This window comes from Canis lupus, chromosome 20, assembly GCF_003254725.2.
Source record: "Canis lupus dingo isolate Sandy chromosome 20, ASM325472v2, whole genome shotgun sequence".
Lineage (NCBI taxonomy): Eukaryota > Metazoa > Chordata > Mammalia > Carnivora > Canidae > Canis > Canis lupus.
In genome coordinates, this window is record NC_064262.1 from 46,434,679 (window position 1) to 46,453,231 (window position 18,553).

At 55.9% G+C, this 18,553-nt stretch overlaps 1 protein-coding gene across 1 annotated transcript; it reads right to left on the bottom strand.

Annotated features, from left to right (window-relative positions):
• Positions 1–15,831: 15,831 nt before the first annotated feature.
• Positions 15,832–18,288, bottom strand: KLF2 (KLF transcription factor 2). The gene is made up of 3 exons (XM_025457894.3): positions 18,108–18,288; positions 17,101–17,923; positions 15,832–16,517 (listed from the first exon to the last, which is right to left on the bottom strand). The coding sequence occupies exons 1-3, from the start codon at positions 18,180–18,182 to the stop codon at positions 16,342–16,344; spliced, it is 1,074 nt and encodes a 357-aa protein (XP_025313679.1). The 5' UTR covers positions 18,183–18,288; the 3' UTR covers positions 15,832–16,341.
• Positions 18,289–18,553: the final 265 nt, after the last annotated feature.

Sequence of the window (18,553 nt, forward strand, 5' to 3'; positions counted from 1 at the left end):
AACCAAACCCCACTTAACAAAACAACCATTTTTAAAGTACAACTCGGCAGCGTGGACTGTATTCGCATTGTTGTGCAATGCAATAATAGCTCTCTAGAACGTTTTCGTCTTGCAAAACTGAAACTTCATACCCATGGAACAACAGCTCCCCATTTCCCAGTCAGTAGTAGTGGGTTTTGTTATTACTGATTCTGATGCATATTATTAACGCTATGGTTCCTACGATAGTGATTGCTTTGCACTTTGATAGCAAAGCTTATGTATTCTAGTCCTACTACCCAGGAACCTGCGGACAGAGGTAACTCTGTCTATACTAGCTAAAAAGCTACCGCACTATTGCGCTTTTTTTTTTTTTTTTAGAGATTTTATTTATTCATGAGAGACCCAGAGAAAGAGACAGAGACATAGGCAGAGGGAGAAGCAGGCTCCCTGCGGGGACCCTGATGCGGGACTTGATCCCAGGACCCTGGGGATCACAACCTGAGCCCAAGGCAGATGCTCAACCACTGAGCCCTCCTGGTGCCCCCGCACTATTGCTTATGAAGGGAGGCTCTGGTATGGGGTCGCGGGGAGATAGGAGGCCCAGACCTGCCATGAAGCTCCCCCAAGATTGTGTCAAAGTCTGTAGACAGAAGGGGGCTCGAGTGTACCGAGGATCTTGCGTAGACCAAGTCTACTGTCAGCCAACATCCGGGAAAATGGTGCTTATGCCTGAAACCAAGGGCTACCTTTCATTCAGAGGCTTGGCCAGGGGACTTATCTCTGGAGGAGGACAGATGCCACTGCCCTTGTGTGGCACTGCTGGACTGAATCACGGGCTTGTCACCACTTCAACAGTGGTTATTTTTATAGCCGACAATGAGACTTACTGGAAGTGGCTTGGCATTCGTGCATAGAAAGCTCCTGCAGTTAAATTTGAGGAGTTGGATGGAGGATATGAGCCCCGGGATGTGGGAGCTCTTCAGGCCCTTGACCAAGACGTTCCCACAGAACAGATCCCTTCCAGCCCAGCAAGAATTCCGGGGATCCCCAGCCTTCCAGAGGACTGGTTCTTTCCGGAAGAACCGGTGTTGGATGCCACAGACCATTACCCGTACCACGGTGCTCCGACCCTCCGGGCTTACCCCAGCCAGCCTGGCCACCTGCCCCTGCCTGGCCCTCCGAGGGAAGGAGTGCGTCTGGCCAGCAATGGGAACATTCTATCATTTTCCATTTCCCACGCTGCTTTCTTGAGTTGTGTGAGCTGCTCAGCTGGGCTCTCTCTCTCTCTGTCTCTCTCTCTCCCCTCACCGTGACTGGGCCATGGAAGGTGGTTCATTTAACAGAGGAGGTGCTAGGAAGCTGATGTTCGGCTGGGGGGCTCCTTTCAGACATGGAGCACACCCCACCCTTTGCGGACGTCTCTCTGTCCCCCGGGCACGTGCCCCTGCGTGGAGCGTTTTTCCATACTTTGTCTTCAGGACACTTGCCACATTTCCAGCCACTCTTTTTCTCCGTCTTCAACTCCCCCTCTCACACCCAACCAACATTTTAGAACCCTGGTTTTGCTCACATTGTCTTGCTGACACGACACCCCAGTTCCTGGGGTGGTGCCGCATGTATTGTCTGAACTAAATTTTTTCCTTGGAAGCGGGGTTGAGCAAACAAGCAGGGGATTTTCCATTGGGCACCAGCTGGTTGCCTCCCCATGAAACAGTCTGTGGGTCCCTTGTGCCACTGTGGACTTTCTTGGGGGACGCAGGGACCCGGGACAGGTGGGGGACTTTGGCAAGGCATCTGCAAGGGTCTAAGTCAGGCCGGGAGACTCCTCCCCTGGCCTTCACGGAGGGCCTGTGGTGGCTGTAAAACTTGATCTAGAAAATTCTTCCCACTTATATTCAAAGGACGCAGAGTCCATTGGCACTGAGTCACCTCCTCCCCCCTACCTGCCAGCCTGGGACTGACTACTGTGTCCAAGCTCTGGGGCCTGGGGTGCTTTCTTACTGTTGGTCATTTGCAACTTTCTCTTAGGAGCCTCAGAGAACCGGGTAGATGTGCCGTATTTCTCCAAAAACTAGACACCCTCAAATGCAGTTCTGTTTCCAGAAACAGGAGATGCTGCCAGCAGCCAAGTGTTCTTTGAATCAGATTTAATTCCACAAATATTTGCCATCGTGTTGTTCTAGACCAGGGGTCAGTAGACTTTCTGTAAGAGGCCAGATAGTAAATATTTTTGGCTTTTAGGGCTATATGGTTTCTTTTTGGGGGGTGGGGGGAGAGGCATATGGTTTCTGTTGCAAGACTACGGTTGTAGCACAAACGCAGCCTGAGAATATATGTCAGTGATTGCCTGTGGCTGCCTGCCAATAAAACTTTATTTACAAAAACATTTAGGGGGCCAGGTTTGGCCTTCAGGCTATGGTTTGCGCCTCCAGATCTAGGGTGGGAGCTGGGTCCTGGGGAGGCAGTGGAGAGCCACGCATTTTCTCTGCCCTTACAGAGCTCCAGCTGAATTTTTTTTTTTTTAAATTAGGGCCAAACAGTTTATGATTTCTATCTTTCTCTGGGGTGCTAGTGGTATTACTTGGAAGTATAAAAATGAAATGCTGCGTTGTTCACAATACCATTAAACCAGAGGTCCCCTCCCTGTTTCCCCATAAGTTTGAGAGTCAACATTATGTTTAAAAGGAAATTATGTGAAGTGAAAACAGCCCCTTGTGTGAATCTAATGACAATATCAAGGTCATACCACTGTTTGGATTCCCCCACTCTCTCTATGAGAGTCTCTCTTTTCCATCTTGACCTAAGGCTGACAGATGCATGGCTGAAAATAATTTTTTTAACCACAAAATGAGAAATCCGTCATTTTTCTGATGATTTTTTCCCCTCATATATCCAAGGATACACATTAGTGGAGTTCCTTGAGTATTTCCTAATGAAACGGGGAAAGGAGTTTGAACTCACCCTTTCTGGGTATCTATTCTATTGTCTGGTTAATAAAGGAGTGGATGCTCCTGTCAGCGAAGCAGAGGCTGTTACTAGCTGGGAGTCTGAGAGGCTCCAGGTCAGCTTTCTGTTTTTATATCTGATTTTCCAAATGCTATGTATCTAGTTATTTATTTATAAAAGAGTGGTAAAATACGCATCTACGGGGCGCCTGGGTGGCTCAGTGGTTGAGCGTCTGCCTTTGCCTCAGGTTGTGATCCCGGGGTCCTGGGATCAAGTCCCGCACCAGGCTTCCCATGGGGAGCCTGCTTCTCCCTCTGACTATGTCTCTGCCTCTCTCTGTGTGTCTCTCATGAACTAATAAAACCTTTTTTAAAAAATACACGTTTATTTATATAATATATATTTATATAAAAATACGAAGTTTACCGCCTTACCCATTTCTCAGCGCACAGTTCAGTAGTGTTGAGTACATGTATGTTGTGCAGCTGCCCCTACAGGTCATCTCCAGAGCTCTTCATCTTGTGACAGTGACACTGTCCCCATTAAACACAAATTCCCCATCCCTTCCCCTCCCCCATGCCCACCCCCACTCCATCCCTGGCCTTTGCCCTTCTTTCTGCCTCTGTGAATCTGACCACCCTAGGGACCTCGTCTAACTGGGTCCTGCAGTATTCGTCTTTTGTGACTGGCTTCTTTCACTCAGCAGAATGTTCTCGAGGTCCATCTGTGTTGTAGCAGGTCAGAATTCCCTTCCTTTTTAAGGCCAAATCATATTCCAGTGTGTGTGTGTGTGTATCACGTCTTGTTTTCCATTCACCCTTCAAGAGCTGGGACACTGGGTCTGCATTTTATTTTATAGTCACAAAAGAATTTTATTAAAAATGACAGTTTACGACTGAAGCCTCTATTCCCATTTTCATTTTTTTAAAAAAAGATGTTACTTATTTATTCATGAGGGACACAGAGAGAGGCAGAGACACAGGCAGAGGGAGAAGCAGGCTCCCTGCGGGGAGCCCAATGTGAGACTCGACCCCAGGACCCTGGGATCACGACCTGAGCCAAAGGCAGATGTTCAGCCGCTGAGCCACCCAGGCGTCCCAAATAAATACATCTTTAAAATAGATAGATAGATAGATAGATAGATAGATAGATAGATAGATAGATAGACAAAATGTGCTCCTTTGAAGTTCCTTCATCTCTGAGTAAACGGCCAGCATTCCTTGATTGAGCGCCTACTGTATACCAGGCATGGTCCAGGCCTGTCCGTCAGAGGGAGCCCCTCCAGGGCAGCAGCTCAGACCCCCTTTATAGGGCACATGAGATGCAACCTGAGAGCCCCAGGCTGACAGTGGTGAACTCGGGAGCCTGCTTGGCCCTGTCCCGTGTCCCCAGCTCCCGCCTCGTCGCCAGCGCTGCCCCCTGAGCCCCCCGAAGCTCAGGCCCTGGTGGGCAGGGAAGAGCGGGCCCTGCAGGACCCGGACACATGCAGGCAGAGAGGGTTGGTGGGAACCTGCTGTGCTTGATGTTACAACTTGTGAGATAAGAAACCTTTCCTTCGACAAACCTCTGTATGACTCAAAACGAACCCACGAGTCCCCGACAAGCTGGCCTGTCACCCCGGGCCGCGTTGAGGAAATGAGACATCAGGATGTGTTTGAGGTTTGGGGTTCAACGGAAACACACCGGGAATGTGGAGAATTCTGTCCTGGAGAGTCGGGATTGGCCCTGGGTCGCGTCTCAAAGCCAAGTGGAGGGACAGGGCTGGCCGGGCTCCTCCTCGCTTTGGAGCATCACAGAACCCAGAGGCCGCAGACGAGGGGCTGGGCCGAGGAGCGTGTCTTTCAGACTTGGGACAGTCCCCAAAAGGCCAACTTGGGGTCAAGGTTGAAATCAGGGGTGACTGAGGTGGAGGGAAGCAGAATGCGCTGGAGAAGGCAGGATGGCAGCCTTGAGAACGGCATCTGGCGTTGGCGGGCGCACAACTATTTCCTGAATGACTGTGACAATTTAGAGCCGCGTGTCTCGCAGTGCGGCCCGCAGACGGCCGAGCCAGAGTCCCCGCGGCGCTGTGCACATGCCAGCTCCTGGGCCCTGCGTCAGGCCCTCCAGACGGGGTCCGTCTCTGCTGGAGGACAGCGGGGAGGGGGCAGCCCGGCTGAGCTCCCACCGTGTGCCATGAAAGGACTCTCTGATTTACTCTTCTGAGTGGCTCGGGGCAAATTTGGCTCAGACGGACGGGCCGTTGCTCAGGGCTACGGCGGGAGGAGGGTGCCAGAGCTGGGGTCAACCCGGGCCACCGACTCCCCAGTCCTGTCTACACTGCACTCTGCACAGTACCCAGCATCATCTTGGCCTCTGAAGTCCTGTCAACCTGGGAAGCCCTGGATTTGGGGTTTTGCTGCTTATGAGTACCAAAAGCCAAGCCATACTGTGCCAGTTCATGGTGTTGACGGACTCCTTCTCTCTTTTTTCTTTCCTAATTAATTTTATTATTTATTTATTTAAAAATTTTTTTTTATTGCAGTTCAATTTGCCAACATTTAGCATAACACCCAGTGCTCATCCTGCCGAGTGCCCCCCTCAGTGTCTGTCACCCAGTCACTCCATCCCCCCGCCCACCTCCCCTTCTACTACCCCTTGTTCGTTTCCCAGAGTTAGGTGACTCTCACGTTTTGGACTGACTCCTTCTCAACCACACCGCTCACTACTGGCTGCTCAGACCCAGTTGAATGGTGGAGCCAGATACCCATCCTGACACCCCCACCCTGGTTAGGTTGGCCCGTGTGACAGTGGGCGGGGCTCCTGCTGCGGAGAGTCAAGGCAGACTTCCCGGCAGAGGTGACCCTTGAGCTGGGCCTTGAAAGGTGGGCTAGGTTTGTCCCATGGACACACGGGAGGAGCTTTTTCATATGAGGAACAGCCTTTGCAAAGAAGTGGACTTGGGAAGGAGGGAGGGAGAGTGGGGTAGGGTGGGGGGACCTTGGAGATTGAGGTGCATGAGACACCCCAGGGGACACCCAGAGATCTCACGGGCACCCCAGATGTGCAGATGAGATGGGTCTCAGGTATACCCAGGCCCCTTGGGCCAGACCCGGATCTGCCCCCCACCTAGCGTGCAGGTCCACCTCAGGAGCTCAGGCCCCCAGCAAATCTCTTGGGGCCAGGATTTGCTCATTAAGGCTCCCAGCAGGTTCTCCAGCATCACTGTTGGTTAATTCCCATGTATTTCTGAGTTTGCCAAATTCATCCCCGGTTTGGATTTCTAGTTTCATTCCATTGTGGGCAGAGAACATGCTTGGTATTATCTGAAACCTCGTCAATGCATTGAGGTTGGTTTTGTGGCCTATCCTGGGGAATGTTCACGTGCCCTTAAGAAGAATGCATTCTGCTCCTGTTGGGTGGAGCGTTCTAGAAAGATTTGCTATATCTAGTTGATTTATAGGCGCCTTGTGCTTAAAAATAAGTTTTCAAATAGTCGGTGGGGGAAGAAGGAGGAAAACAAAAGCTTGTCAATAGAATGTTCTGTTCACTTCGTTCTAGGTTAAAACAGTCGAGTCCTGGCAGGCAGTGCACTGTTGGGGCTCCATGGGGTTTGTGTCTGTGGTTCCTGAGGGCCTGGGGACCCAGGAGGCCTGTCTGGCCTGTCCCGGTGAGTGGCCTCCACTGTCTCCGAGTGAGAACAGATGGTGGCAGCCCGTGTGAGGGCCCTGGATTTCTGGGTCCTGGCCCAGCTCAGGCCCTGGCCCAGTGGAGGGTCTCCGGGTCTGATGTTGCCCCCACCCCGAGGAGGCTGTCCTGGGACATTCGGGGCCTGGTGGTGTGGGGTGATTGCTGCACGCCGAGCAGTCTTCAGGATGAGCAGGCGGGCAGGCGGGTGTGCCGGGTGTGAGTAGCACCTCGACCGCAGGCCTGTCCAGCTCCTGCACAGCCTGGGCTGCTGCGAAACCCTAATTTTAGGGTGGCCCCAAAGTTGGGCCACTGGCAGTGCTCACCTCCCCATTGTTTCACAGAGGAGGAAACTGAGACCCAGTATGTGGCCAACTGAGGCTGACCCAGCGGTGAGCTAATGAAGAATCTGCTGGGACATTTGCAGGCCCCCAGCTCAGGCCAGCGGCACCTGGGTCAGCTGCTCAGGAAAGAAAAGCATTTCTCAGCTCCTGAGCAGCCCCGAATAAAGCTTTGAAAGAGAAGACAGGGGATCCAGCAGCTCCAGGTCTGGGTAGGCCCCCCTCCCACACACACAATAGAAAGCAGGGTCTTGAAGGGATGTTTGCACGCCCGTGTCCACAGCAGCGTCTTTCACAATCGCCAGAAGGTGGAAGTCACCTGAGTGTCCAGCAGTAGGGGAGCAGATAAACAGAATGGGGTCGAGCCGTCCGGTGGAGTATTACGCAGCCCCAAACAAGAAGGGAATCCTGACACATGCGTGAACCTGGAAGACTAAGCCAGACACAAAAGGACCCATACTGTGCGGTTCCACTTATGTGCTGCTTCTCGAGGACTCACAGCCACAGAAGCAGGAAGTAGAGAGTGGGGGGCTGGGGGAGGGGAGGGGGAGTCTGTGGTCCGTGGGGACAGAGTTTCAGCTTGGGAAGATGGGAAAGTTCTGGAGAGGGACCGTGGGGCTGGCTGCGCAACAGTGTGAATGTGCTTCATGCCCCTGGGTTGGACACAAAAATGCTTAAAGTGGTTTTTTTTCATTTTTAAAAAAATTTTATTTATTTATTCATGAGAGACACAGAGAGAGAGAGAGAGAGAGAGAGGCAGAGACACAGGCGGAGGGAGAAACAGGCTCCATGCAGGGAGCCCAAAGTGGGACTCGATCCTGGGACTCCAGGATCACGCCCTGGGCCGAACGTGGCGCTAAACCGCTGAGCCACCTGGGCTGCCCTTAAAGTGGTTTTACCACCATGAAAAAGTAAGGAAAATAAGGGATGTACGGGGAGAAACTCCGGTGATGGGGCAATAGAGCTGGAGAAAGAGTGGGGCCTGCCTCACCCTCCTCGGTCTACAGGGGCCACTGGCAGCGCTTGGTGCCAGCCTGGATTGGGTCTCTGCCCCCAGGAAGCCCCCAGACAGAGCCAGCCTGGGACCAGGGATCCCCTCACTGGGGAATCTGGGATGAAAAATGCTCAGGGAACCCAGGGAAGAGCAGAGGAGGGTGTGAGCACTCAGAAGGGAAAAGGGAGGCTCCTCAGCTGCGGGTCACGGCGCAGCAGGGGCACAAAGCCGGGGCCCTGGGCAGCCCTCCTTAGGCAGGGGGGGAAGAAGCTGGCTCTGGAGTCTGCATTCCCAGCACCTCTATTCCTGCCCCGCACCCACCGCCAAGTGCCCCCCACCCCCACACTGGCAGTGGTCACTCCCTGCCTTAATCCCTCCGTGGCCCCCCGCTGCCCTTCAGGCCTGTGCCCTAGCTCATCCCTGCCTCTCGCCCTGTGCTCCAGTCAGAACCATCTCCTCCTTCCCAGAAGCCCCAGGTGCGGCCCTCCCCCTCCACCCCACTCCCTCCCACGTGGGGCAGCCCATGAGCCCCAGTATTGGAGGCTGAGAGAACCAGTCATGCCTGCCCAGAAGGCCCAGATGAGGACCTGGGATTTGTGGAGGGGAGAGGCAGCAGGAGGCCCAGAGACTTCCAGCACGGGGTGGTCACTGGGTCTCAGCCCTGGGGAGTCTGGGTAAGGATCTGGGAGGAGGATCCCTGAGGAGCTCTAGCCTTCCTTGCTGTGTGATCCTGGGCAGGTGGCTGCCCTCTCTGAGCCTCCTCATGCATCCCTCACCTCCTGGCACATCAAGAAGTTCATCTGTCCCCCCAAGTTCCGGGAGGGGGTCGGTAATTTGCTAACGTGCGGTCAGGCCCAGAGGAGCCCAATCGTTTGACAGAAGTCGCTAGGTATGTGTTCGGCAGGGTGAGGCACTGGTCCTCCCTCCATCCCAGGGAGTGGGTGAGGTCAGCTGGACGGTCAAGTGTCTGGAGGACCGATAGCCGCTGGCCCTGGGAAGGAAAAGAGGAAAAGAATTTCCAGCTGAGGAAAGAGTAAGTGCAAAGGCCCTGAGGCAGGATTGAGGGTTGTTATCTGTTCATTCCCAGAGCCACAAATGACCATAAATGGACCCTGCCTCACCGTCCCTCTCCTCCAAAAAAAAAAAAAAAAAGAATTGGTGAAATATGGAGGATTGAGATTTGCCTCGTCATGAGGTGGGACTGCACCCGGCCTTCTGAGCCCACACAGCTGAGGGAAAGGGCCTGACGCTCAGAGTGGGAGCATCGGCGGGTGACTCTGGCAAACACATCTGGGCCTCAGTTTCCTCTGCTGCAAGGACGAGGAGATGGTGCCTCTGAGGGGCTTAGGCCTATAGCAGAAATGATGTGCGAGGGCCAGTGTGGGGGTGGGGGGCACTTGGCAGCGGGTGTGGGGCAGGAATAGAGGTGCTGGGAATGCAGACTCCAGAGCCAGCTTCTTCCCCCCCTGGCTAAGGAGGGCTGCCCAGGGCCCCAGCCCTCTGTCCGGGGGCCTCCTGCTGTCATCTGAGCATCTGCCTCCTGGCTTCAAGCCTGAGAAACGGCCCCAGTACAGCTCGGCTAGGCTGCTACCAGCAGCTGCAGCGAGAGCAGCATGAATCAGCATTTCAGGCCCGGGGGATGCAAATGCAAAGGTCCTGAGGCAGGACCTGGGGAGAGTGTTTGGCTGACAGTAAGGAGGCCAGCGTGGCTGAGTGAGCACACAGGAGCAAGATGAGAGGCGGGACGGAGGAGCTGGGGCCCCTCAGACCACAGTGAAGTCTTCAGATTTATTCTAGAATGATGGAGAGCTCCTGGAGGACACCATCTGATTTTACAGGGGAGACAAAATTGTCCCCAGTATGGTGTCCACGTAGAGGAGCTATTGGTCTAGGGCCTTCGCTTCCAGATGGGGAAACTGAGGCCGGGAGACATGCAGTGACTGCCCCCTGCAGTGGGGCAAAATTTTCATTTCAAGCAGACAGGGCTTCAAGGCTCAGCTCCAACAGGTGGACGGCAGCCCTGCCTCCCCACACTGCCATTTTCTCACATGTAAAATGGGCACAAACTCCTGGAAAACGCTCATCACGGGATCTGTCGCAGAGAAATCTCACCCCCTGCCTCCTGTCTATGGAGACTCTCAAGCCTTTTTCTTTTTAAATCGTGATAAGATATACATATGTAACATCAGATTTGTCACTTTAATCATGTTTAAGTATGCGATTCTGTGCTATTAATTACATTCGCTGCCATACAACCATCCCCACTGTTTCCACACCCTTCCATCACGTCAAATGGAAACTCTGTCCCATTCAACATTAGCTCCCCGTTCCTCCTCCCCACTGCCCCCGGCCCCCACCATCCACTCTCTGTCTATATGGACAGAGCTCCCGTAAGGGTCCCCCGTGAGTGGGATCAGAGCCTATGTGAACTTTCCTGTCTGGCATCTTTTAGTAGGCATGATGTTTTTCTCTTTTCTTTTGCTTTTAAACCTTTTATTTATTTTTTTTAACAGAGAGAGAGAGAGCACAAGCAGGAGGAGAGGCAGGCAAAGGAGAAGGAAAAGAAGGCTCCCCGCTGAGCACAGAGACCAATGTGGGACTTGATCCCAGGACCCTGAGATCATGACCTGATCCAAAGGCAGGTGCTTCACCAGCTGAGCCCCCCAGGTGCCCCAGGACGATGATCTCAAGGTTCACCCACCTTGTCGTGTGTATCTGAGTTCTGTTCCTCTTTATGGCTGAAGATTAATCCAGTGCATGGACGGACCACCTGTGTTCACCCACTCAATTCTCAGTGGACATTTGGGCTGTTTCTACCTTCGGCAGATGCTGGGTCCTGCTGCTGGGAAAGTTGGCATATGAGCACCTTTGAGTCTCTGGTTTTCTTTTATTTATTTATTTATTTATTTATTTATTTATTTATTTATTTATTTATTTATTATAGACCACACAGAGAGAGAGAGAGAGAGAGAGAGGCAGAGACACAGGCAGAGGGAGAAGCAGGCTCCATACTGGGAGCCCGACGCAGGACTCGATCCCGGGTCTCCAGGATCGCGCCCTGGGCCGAAGGCAGGCCCTAAACCACTAAGCCACCCAGGGATCCCTGAGTCTCTAGTTTTAAATCCTTGGGGGTGGGGGCAGCCCAGGTGGCTCAGCGGTTTAGCGCTGCCTTCAGCCCGGGGCCTGATCCTGGGATCGAGTCCCGCGTCGGCCTCCCTGCATGGAGCCTGCTTCTCCCTCTGCCTTTCCCTCTGGGTCTCTGCCTCTCTCTCTCTCTCTCTCTGTATCTCTTTGTATCTCTCATGAATAAATAAATAAAATCTTTAAAAAAAAATCCTTGGGGGTCTATAGCAAGGAGCGGAATGGCTGGGTCACATGATAACTCTATTTCACTTTTTGCGGACCCACTTGCTGCCTGGGCCTCCTTTTGCTTCCTATTGTAGCATCTCAGGGAACCCCATTCACCCATCCTGGCTCCCCCAAACATTCGTGTTTCCTGACTCTGTTTCTCTCTGTCTGGGACTTTCCTGGAAAAGAAACTTTCCACGATGTTCAGATGGAAGCCTCGAGGGGATTCCCTGGGGCCATCAGGAACCACGATCATGCTTGTAGAGGAAGGCGCTGCAAGCTTGATGTGTTTCAGGATGGAGACATTTCGAGGCCCGGGTAGGAGCTGTGACATCAGGCCGCCCAGGGTTTGAGCCCTGGCTCCACCACCTACACCTGAACGGGGCCCAGGCCAGGCTTCCCCTCTGTGAGCCCCGCTTTCTGCATCTGGATAACTGGGGTGGCTATCCTCCCGCCCACATCCCTGCCTGGTGGGAGGGTTCAAAGAGAGAACTTGGGGGAGATGCCCGGGATGAACGCACCTGCCCCAGCCCTCGTGCTCAGTTCAAGTTAGCATTGGGTTAGTCATTCAATAAACTTGTTGACACTGGCTCTGGATGTCAGCCTGAAGCTGAGTCACTTCTGAGTCACTGCTGCTTCCCCAGGACTCAGCTCAGGGCTAAGGCATTGAGTGCATCTGCCGAATGAATGAATGAGAGAGACAGAGAGGAGGGGGGAGAGAGAGGGAGAGAGGGAGAGGTGGGGAGAAAAAGAGACGGGAGAGACAGAGACCCAGAGAGAGATGGGGTGCGGGTTAGTCCAGGCCTCACATCCGAGTGCCAGCCTGCACCAGGGTAGACTCGCTGGGCTGGCCACAGCCCGGGGCTGGGTGCCGCCCCCACCCCTCTGTCATTCTGTCCTAAGGGCAGCACCTTCACTTTCCAGACAAGGAAACAGGCCTGGGAGGCCGGCGTGGGGCTTCGGTGGGAGAAAAGGGTTCTGCGGCTCCCTCCCCAGGGGAGACTTAGTGAAGTCTGGAGGCTGTCGTGATTGAGGGGCTGGGGGTGCTACTGGCATCTGGTGGGTCGAGGCCGGGGATGCTGCTCAACACCCTACAGTGCACAAAACGGCCCCCGACACCAACGAAGGCTCCAGCCTAAATGTCAGTGGTGCCAAGGGAGACAAACCCTGCATCAATTATTTGGAAAAAAAAAGTCACTTTAGCCCCGGGCCCACACTACACGGCAGAATACATTTGCCATTCGTCAGCTGATATAAACCAGGGTGATCCCGTTACTCCCTCGCTCCCTCACTTGGTGTACTCAAATGTGTGCAGTGTGGTAGGACCTCAGTGAGCCATAAAATGAGAGACACAGAGGGGCGCCTGCGTGGCTCGGTTGGTTGAGTGGCCGGCTCTCGGTTTCTGCTCAGGTCATGATCTCAGGGTCCTGGGATCGAGCCCCGTGTTGGGCTTGAGCTCAGTGGGGAGTCTGTTTGGGATCCTCTCTCTCTCTCTCTCTCTCTCTCTTGCTCTCAGTCTCTCTCTCTGCCCCTACCCCTACTCTCTCTCAAATAAATCAATAAATCTTTAAAAAAGATTACAGATATGAAGTCTTAGGTAGTCATGGAACCCCGAACCAGTACTTCTTGATCTGGGGCGATTATGCCCCCAGAGACACTTGGCAATGTCTGGAGACGTTTTTGGTTGTGACAACTCGTGGAGATGTCTGCCACTGGTGACGAGGGGGTGGGGCCAGGGATGCAGCTCAACGCCCCACAGTGCACAGGGCAGCCACGGCTACAGAGCATGATCCGGCCCCAAGTGTTGACAGAGTCAAGGTTGCGACTGGCTCAAGCCTGTCCTCAGCGCCCACCAGCTCAGCGTTGGAGCTGCCTGGTACTTGTGCCTTCATGAGCGGTCTCTGGCCTGTTGCCCTGGGACTCCCCAGGGTGATGCTGGGTCTGGGTGCTAACTCAGCTTTGCTGATGGGGCAGGGTGCTGAGTCAGGGACTCACCTTACCCTCTGAAAGCTCCCATTTCCTCTACTTCACACTGTATTTTGTCACCAGCCTGGGTGTCCCGGGCTCCCTGACATACAGGAAACTCCTGGCAGAAAAAGACAGCTCTTGTATGCTTCCCCCCACCCTGGAGTTACTCTTGGGAGGTCATTTTAGTGATGCCTAAAGTCCCCCCACCCCCTGCAAACCTTCATCCCTTCCAACCCCTTTACCCAACCCCCTGGAGGACAATCTAAAATATGACAATCTAAATATGACACTCAGTGCTTGTTTGCATAAGCAGCTTTTGGCATGTCTAATGGAATATTATGCAGCCATTTCAAATGGTAATAAAAACATCATGGAGGGAAAAATATGGAAAAAATGGTTTTAATCTTGCTTGGAAAAAAAAAGTGGGGGGGGTATGCTGATCATCACAACCATGTGAAAGCAATTCAACACCTAAACAGAAATCCCTCCCTCTAAAAACCTTTGATTGGAATCGGGTTGTAGAATGCAGGATAAATTGTTTTTCTTTTTGGTATTTACTATTTTTCAAATGGGTGCCAGGACTTCTTTATGGAAAGGAAAAGTGTCCAGGTTCTGTGTGTTCTCACGGTGATCTGAGATGGGGCTCAGCAGTGAGATTTTAGTCATACTTGTCTCTGGGTGATACCTGCCATCAGCGCTTGCTCCGGGGACAGGGCCACGTCCTTGATGATCAAAGCATTGAACGCTGCTCTTTTAGGAATCAGCAGTGCCCTCCACCCGGGGCACTGATGATATCGGGGGCTGGAGCATCCTCTGGGTGGCGGGGTGGGGGGGCCTGCTATATGCATCAGAAGCTGCTTAACAGCACCCCGAACCTCCCCCCACCGGATGCCAGCACCCCCCCACCCCCAGTTGTGGCAGCTAAAAGTCTCTGGACCAGCTGGTTGAGAACCACGCATCCTGAAGATGATGGATATTGTCATTTGGGTTTTCAGAAAGGGGGAGCACAAACGATGACAGTTATTTTCTTATTAATCAGCGAAGGAGGCTGAAGCGCACACGGCACCTCTTTCTAGCAGTTGGAGGCACTCGGGGAAACAAGTTCAACGTTGTCAGTGGTCCCGTTACAAAGGCCTCTCATCGGACTCCGAGGCCTCCGGGGAACCTGGGAGGTCTTTTTGAGCAAGCCAGAAAAATGGTTTTACCTGCAAGTTTAAGCTCAACCGGAAAGACTGGAGACCCTACGCAGAGTTATTTTAAAATCTTTTGTGAGTCTTTGTTCTATCCTCATGGCCTCCGGAACCAGCTGTGAGCAAAGAAGAGCATTTCCATGGGTCGGCGGGGCCCCTGCTCTGCTCTGAAACGGTTTTTTGCAAAAGCCGCAGAGTGGGTATGGGGCGGCTCACACTCACACACCCTTCAGCAGCAGCAGGCGCTGGGCCCAGGCTATTCACTCGAGAAAGATGAATCAGATTGTCATCTCCCATTTCTGCTTTTTGTGGATTACCAAACGCTCTCAGCTGTTTCCAGGACTGCCTTTGGGGGGGAGGAAGGATGGAGGGAGGGAGGAAATCCCGGCCTCTGTCGCAATGGGGCGAGAGTGTTTTAAAATAGGCGCTGCTTACAAGCTATTTTCACTTTCTGGAAACAACTTGTGCAATTGTTGGTAGTCATGGTTACCCACTGGGGCCCTTGACAAGGGAGAAAATGAGGGGGAACCTGCCAGGGAGAGGCACCTCCTTGCCTGACCGAGACATTCAGGGTGCAGTGCAGGGGTCTCCCCCAGCTTACGAGCTGAGTTTCTGGAGCGGCCACCTCCAACCACCAAGGCAGGGGCTCTGATGTGATTGCCTCACACCAGGGCACCTGCAGGAGTGCGTCTCCTAGCCCTTCAATGCAAGCAACAGAAAGCCCCTGATCCCTTCTAGTGGGGTTCAGGGATCCCTGGGATGCAGACAGACCAGGCTTGCATCCTAACGCCATCACTCCATAGCTACCTCTCTGAGCCTATTTTCTCATCTGGGAAAGAGCACCCACCATACATAGCCCTCAAACATGGATTTTATTTTTTTCTAACAGGATGGGGAACTCACTCTTTAAAAAAAAAAAAATCCTGCTAAAAGGCAAGACTAGTAAAAGGCAAAGCAGGTCAGAAAATTAGCATTTTGCCCCTTTCTAAAGAAAGAAAGAAAAAAAAATAAAGGTGTGTGAGGCGTGGGGCGAGCCTGCACACTCCAGAACTTTGGTTAAAACCTCAGAAGCTTCCAGAAAGAGGTAAAGCTTTTTTCAGCCCAGAGGAGGCCACGTCAGTGGGACCAGCACTTTCCCCAGCTCAGGGGAAAAAGAGGCAATTTATGGCTCGGGGAACAACCTTAAAATAACTCTCCCTCAGTCTTAAAATGTAGTGTTTAAATTTATAGAAAAACCCACAGGTTCCTGGCAGCTGGGTGCTGCAGCTGGCAAGCCAGGGTGCTGGCTGGGGCAGGACACACTTCACCCCACCTCTTACGGGCTGCTTTCCACCCAAGCTGCCGGTTCCGTCCCCAGTCCCACCCTACACCCCAGCTTCCAAGCAGACCAGCGCCGTGATTTTTCAAAAGATGCAAAACTTTCTTTTAATTAAAAAACAAACAAACAAACAACAACAACCAAAGTCTTAAAAAACTGAACCAGGGAGCCAAAATGCCCACCTGTCTCCTTATTTACAGTAATACAATATGTCACAGTTGCTATGTACAATATTATAAAAAAAATGTCGAAGACAGTACAAATTAAGGCTGTATTTCTCACAAGGCATCAAGCCTCGATCCTCTAGTGTAGACCCGGTGGGATGGGGGGACGGGAAGACGACACTGAATTATTGCACCATTTTGAAAACAAAACTCGTCAAGGAGGATCGCGGTCTTCTCCCACCGGGCCTTCAGTCTCTGATGGGGGCCGGGGCGGCAGCGTTGGCGTCGCGGGGAGGGGCCCCCTCAATGGCCACGCTGTGCCCAGCCCGGTCCTCCGGGCCCAATAAATACCAGTCACAGTTTGGGGGGGGCCGCGCCCGGCGCGTGGGACCCGCCACGGCCGCGCGCGGGGGGGGCGTCCAGGCTACATGTGCCGCTTCATGTGCAGCGCCAGGTGGTCGGAGCGCGAGAAGGCACGGTCGCAGAGGTGGCACTGGAAGGGCCGGTGGCCCGTGTGCTTGCGGTAGTGGCGCGTGAGTTCGTCCGAGCGCGCGAACTTCCATCCGCAGCCGTCCCAGTTGCAGTGGTAGGGCTTCTCGCCTGCGGGGGGGGGGGGGGCGACAGCGGGACTCAGTGGGCTCCCCGGGGACTCCGCGCGCGCACCGCGACTGTGGCTGCTCGGGCGCGCGCACCCTAGTCCTAACCAGCTCCCCCAAGCTGCGCGGTGGGGGTGCGGGGGGGAAGGAACCTACGTTCCGCACCTCTAGGGATCCCAGGCACCAGCCCCCAGCTCTCGAACTTTCCCGATTCTCGCCCCCAGGGCGCGCAAAGGGCGCGCTGCCCGCTCCCTGGCGTCTCGAGCCACGCCCCCAGGAGTCCTAGGCTCGCATCCTCTCCCTGGCGTTCCGAGCCCCAGCGACCTACCCTAGGTCTCAGGGCGCGCGCACCCCCTCTTCCCAAAGCCCTGAGCCACGCTCCCAGGAGGGTGCTAGCGTGCGTTCTGAGACAGAATCTCCCCTGAGGTTCCCAATCGCGCGCCCCCTCCGCAGCCCCTGGAGCCACGCCTCCCGGGGAGTCCCGAGCGTGCGACCCCCTCCCCGTCTCCAGGGCCACGCCCTCGGGGAGGGGTTCCTAAGCCCGCGGCCCTCGGACCCCCGCCCCCCGGCCCGCGCTCGCCGCCCACCTGTGTGCGTGCGCAAGTGCGCCTTGAGGTGCGAGCTCTTGGTGTAGGTCTTGCCGCAGCCCGCGTAGCTGCAGGTGTGCGTGGCGGTGCGCTTGCGCGGCCAGGAGCGGCGGCCGCGCTTGGGCTTGGCTTCCAGCAGCTCCAGCGGGGACGCGGGAGGCGTGAGCAGACCTCGGGCGGCGGGCGGCGCCAAGCCCAGGGCCGCGGCGGCGGCGGCGGCGGCCGCGTCGTCGAAGAGACCGAAGGCGGCGGGCGCGGGCGGCGGGTAGTGCAGGCCGGGGCCGGGCGCTCCGAAGCCGGGGCCGCCGAAGGGCGGCGGGAAGGGCGCGCGCGGACCGGGCGCGGGCAGGCGCGCGGGGCCGTCGGGGCTGAGCGGCGGCGTGTCGGGCGGCGGCGGCGGGCGGCCCCCGGGGCCTCTCATGCACGCCGCTGCGGGGCCCGGGGCGCCCTCGCGCTTGAGGCCCCGCGGCCCGCGGGCCAGGCCGGGCGCGCAGCCGTAGCCGCCGCCGCCGTCCGCCTCGGGGGGCTCGGCCTTCACCAGGCGGCCGGGGGGCGCCAGCAGGAAGCGGCCGTGCAGCGCGGGTCCCGGCGGCACGTCCAGCTCGGGCCGCAGCAGCTCGGACACCAGGCCGCCCGCGGGGGCGCTGTAGGGCGGCGGCGCGCCGGCCTCGGGGTAGTAGAACGCAGGCGGCGGGGGCGGCGGCGGCGGCTCGGGGGCGGCCTCGGCGCCGAGGCCGTCCAGCCCCATGGACAGGATGAAGTCCAGCACGCTGTTGAGGTCGTCGTCGGTGCCGCCCGCCTCGGGCTCTGCGCGCGGCCAGCGCTGCGGGTGACAGAGCGGGAGGGCGCGGGCGTGAGCGCGGCGGGCCCCGGGTCGCCGCCCGCCGCCTGAGTTCCGTTCCCCTGAGCCCGCGCTCCGCTACCCCGCGGCCCGAGCTTTACTTCCCCGAGCCGGCCGCCCCCGCCGCCCGCGGTCCCGCCGCCCCCGAGGTCCCTGCCGCCCTCACCTCCTGCAGGCCACGCTCGCGGCACGGACTGGCGAAAGTGGAGAAGGACGGCAGGATGGGCTCGCTCAGCGCCATGGCTGGGGCCCGGGGCCGACGGGGCTCGGGACGCCGGTGAGTGGCTGCCCGGAGCCGGGCTGGTCGGGGCGCGGGCGGGCGGGGACGCTCTGCGGCCGCGGCCGGGCCCGCCCAAGCCTTATAGGCGCGGCGCGCGCGGGGGCCGGGCCAAAGCGGCGGCGGCGGAAACGCGTCCCGGATGGGGACGAGCTCCGGGCGCAGCCTAAATTTAGCCGCGGTATATAAGCCGGCGGGCGGCGGCGGCCGTGGCCACTGCGGCCGCCAGGACTCCGCGCAGCGCCGCCGGCCCCTCGCGCACCGCCAGCCGCGCCCCCTGCCGGCCCCGCCCCCGCGCGTCTCCCCGGCGACGCGTCAACACGCGCCCCACAACA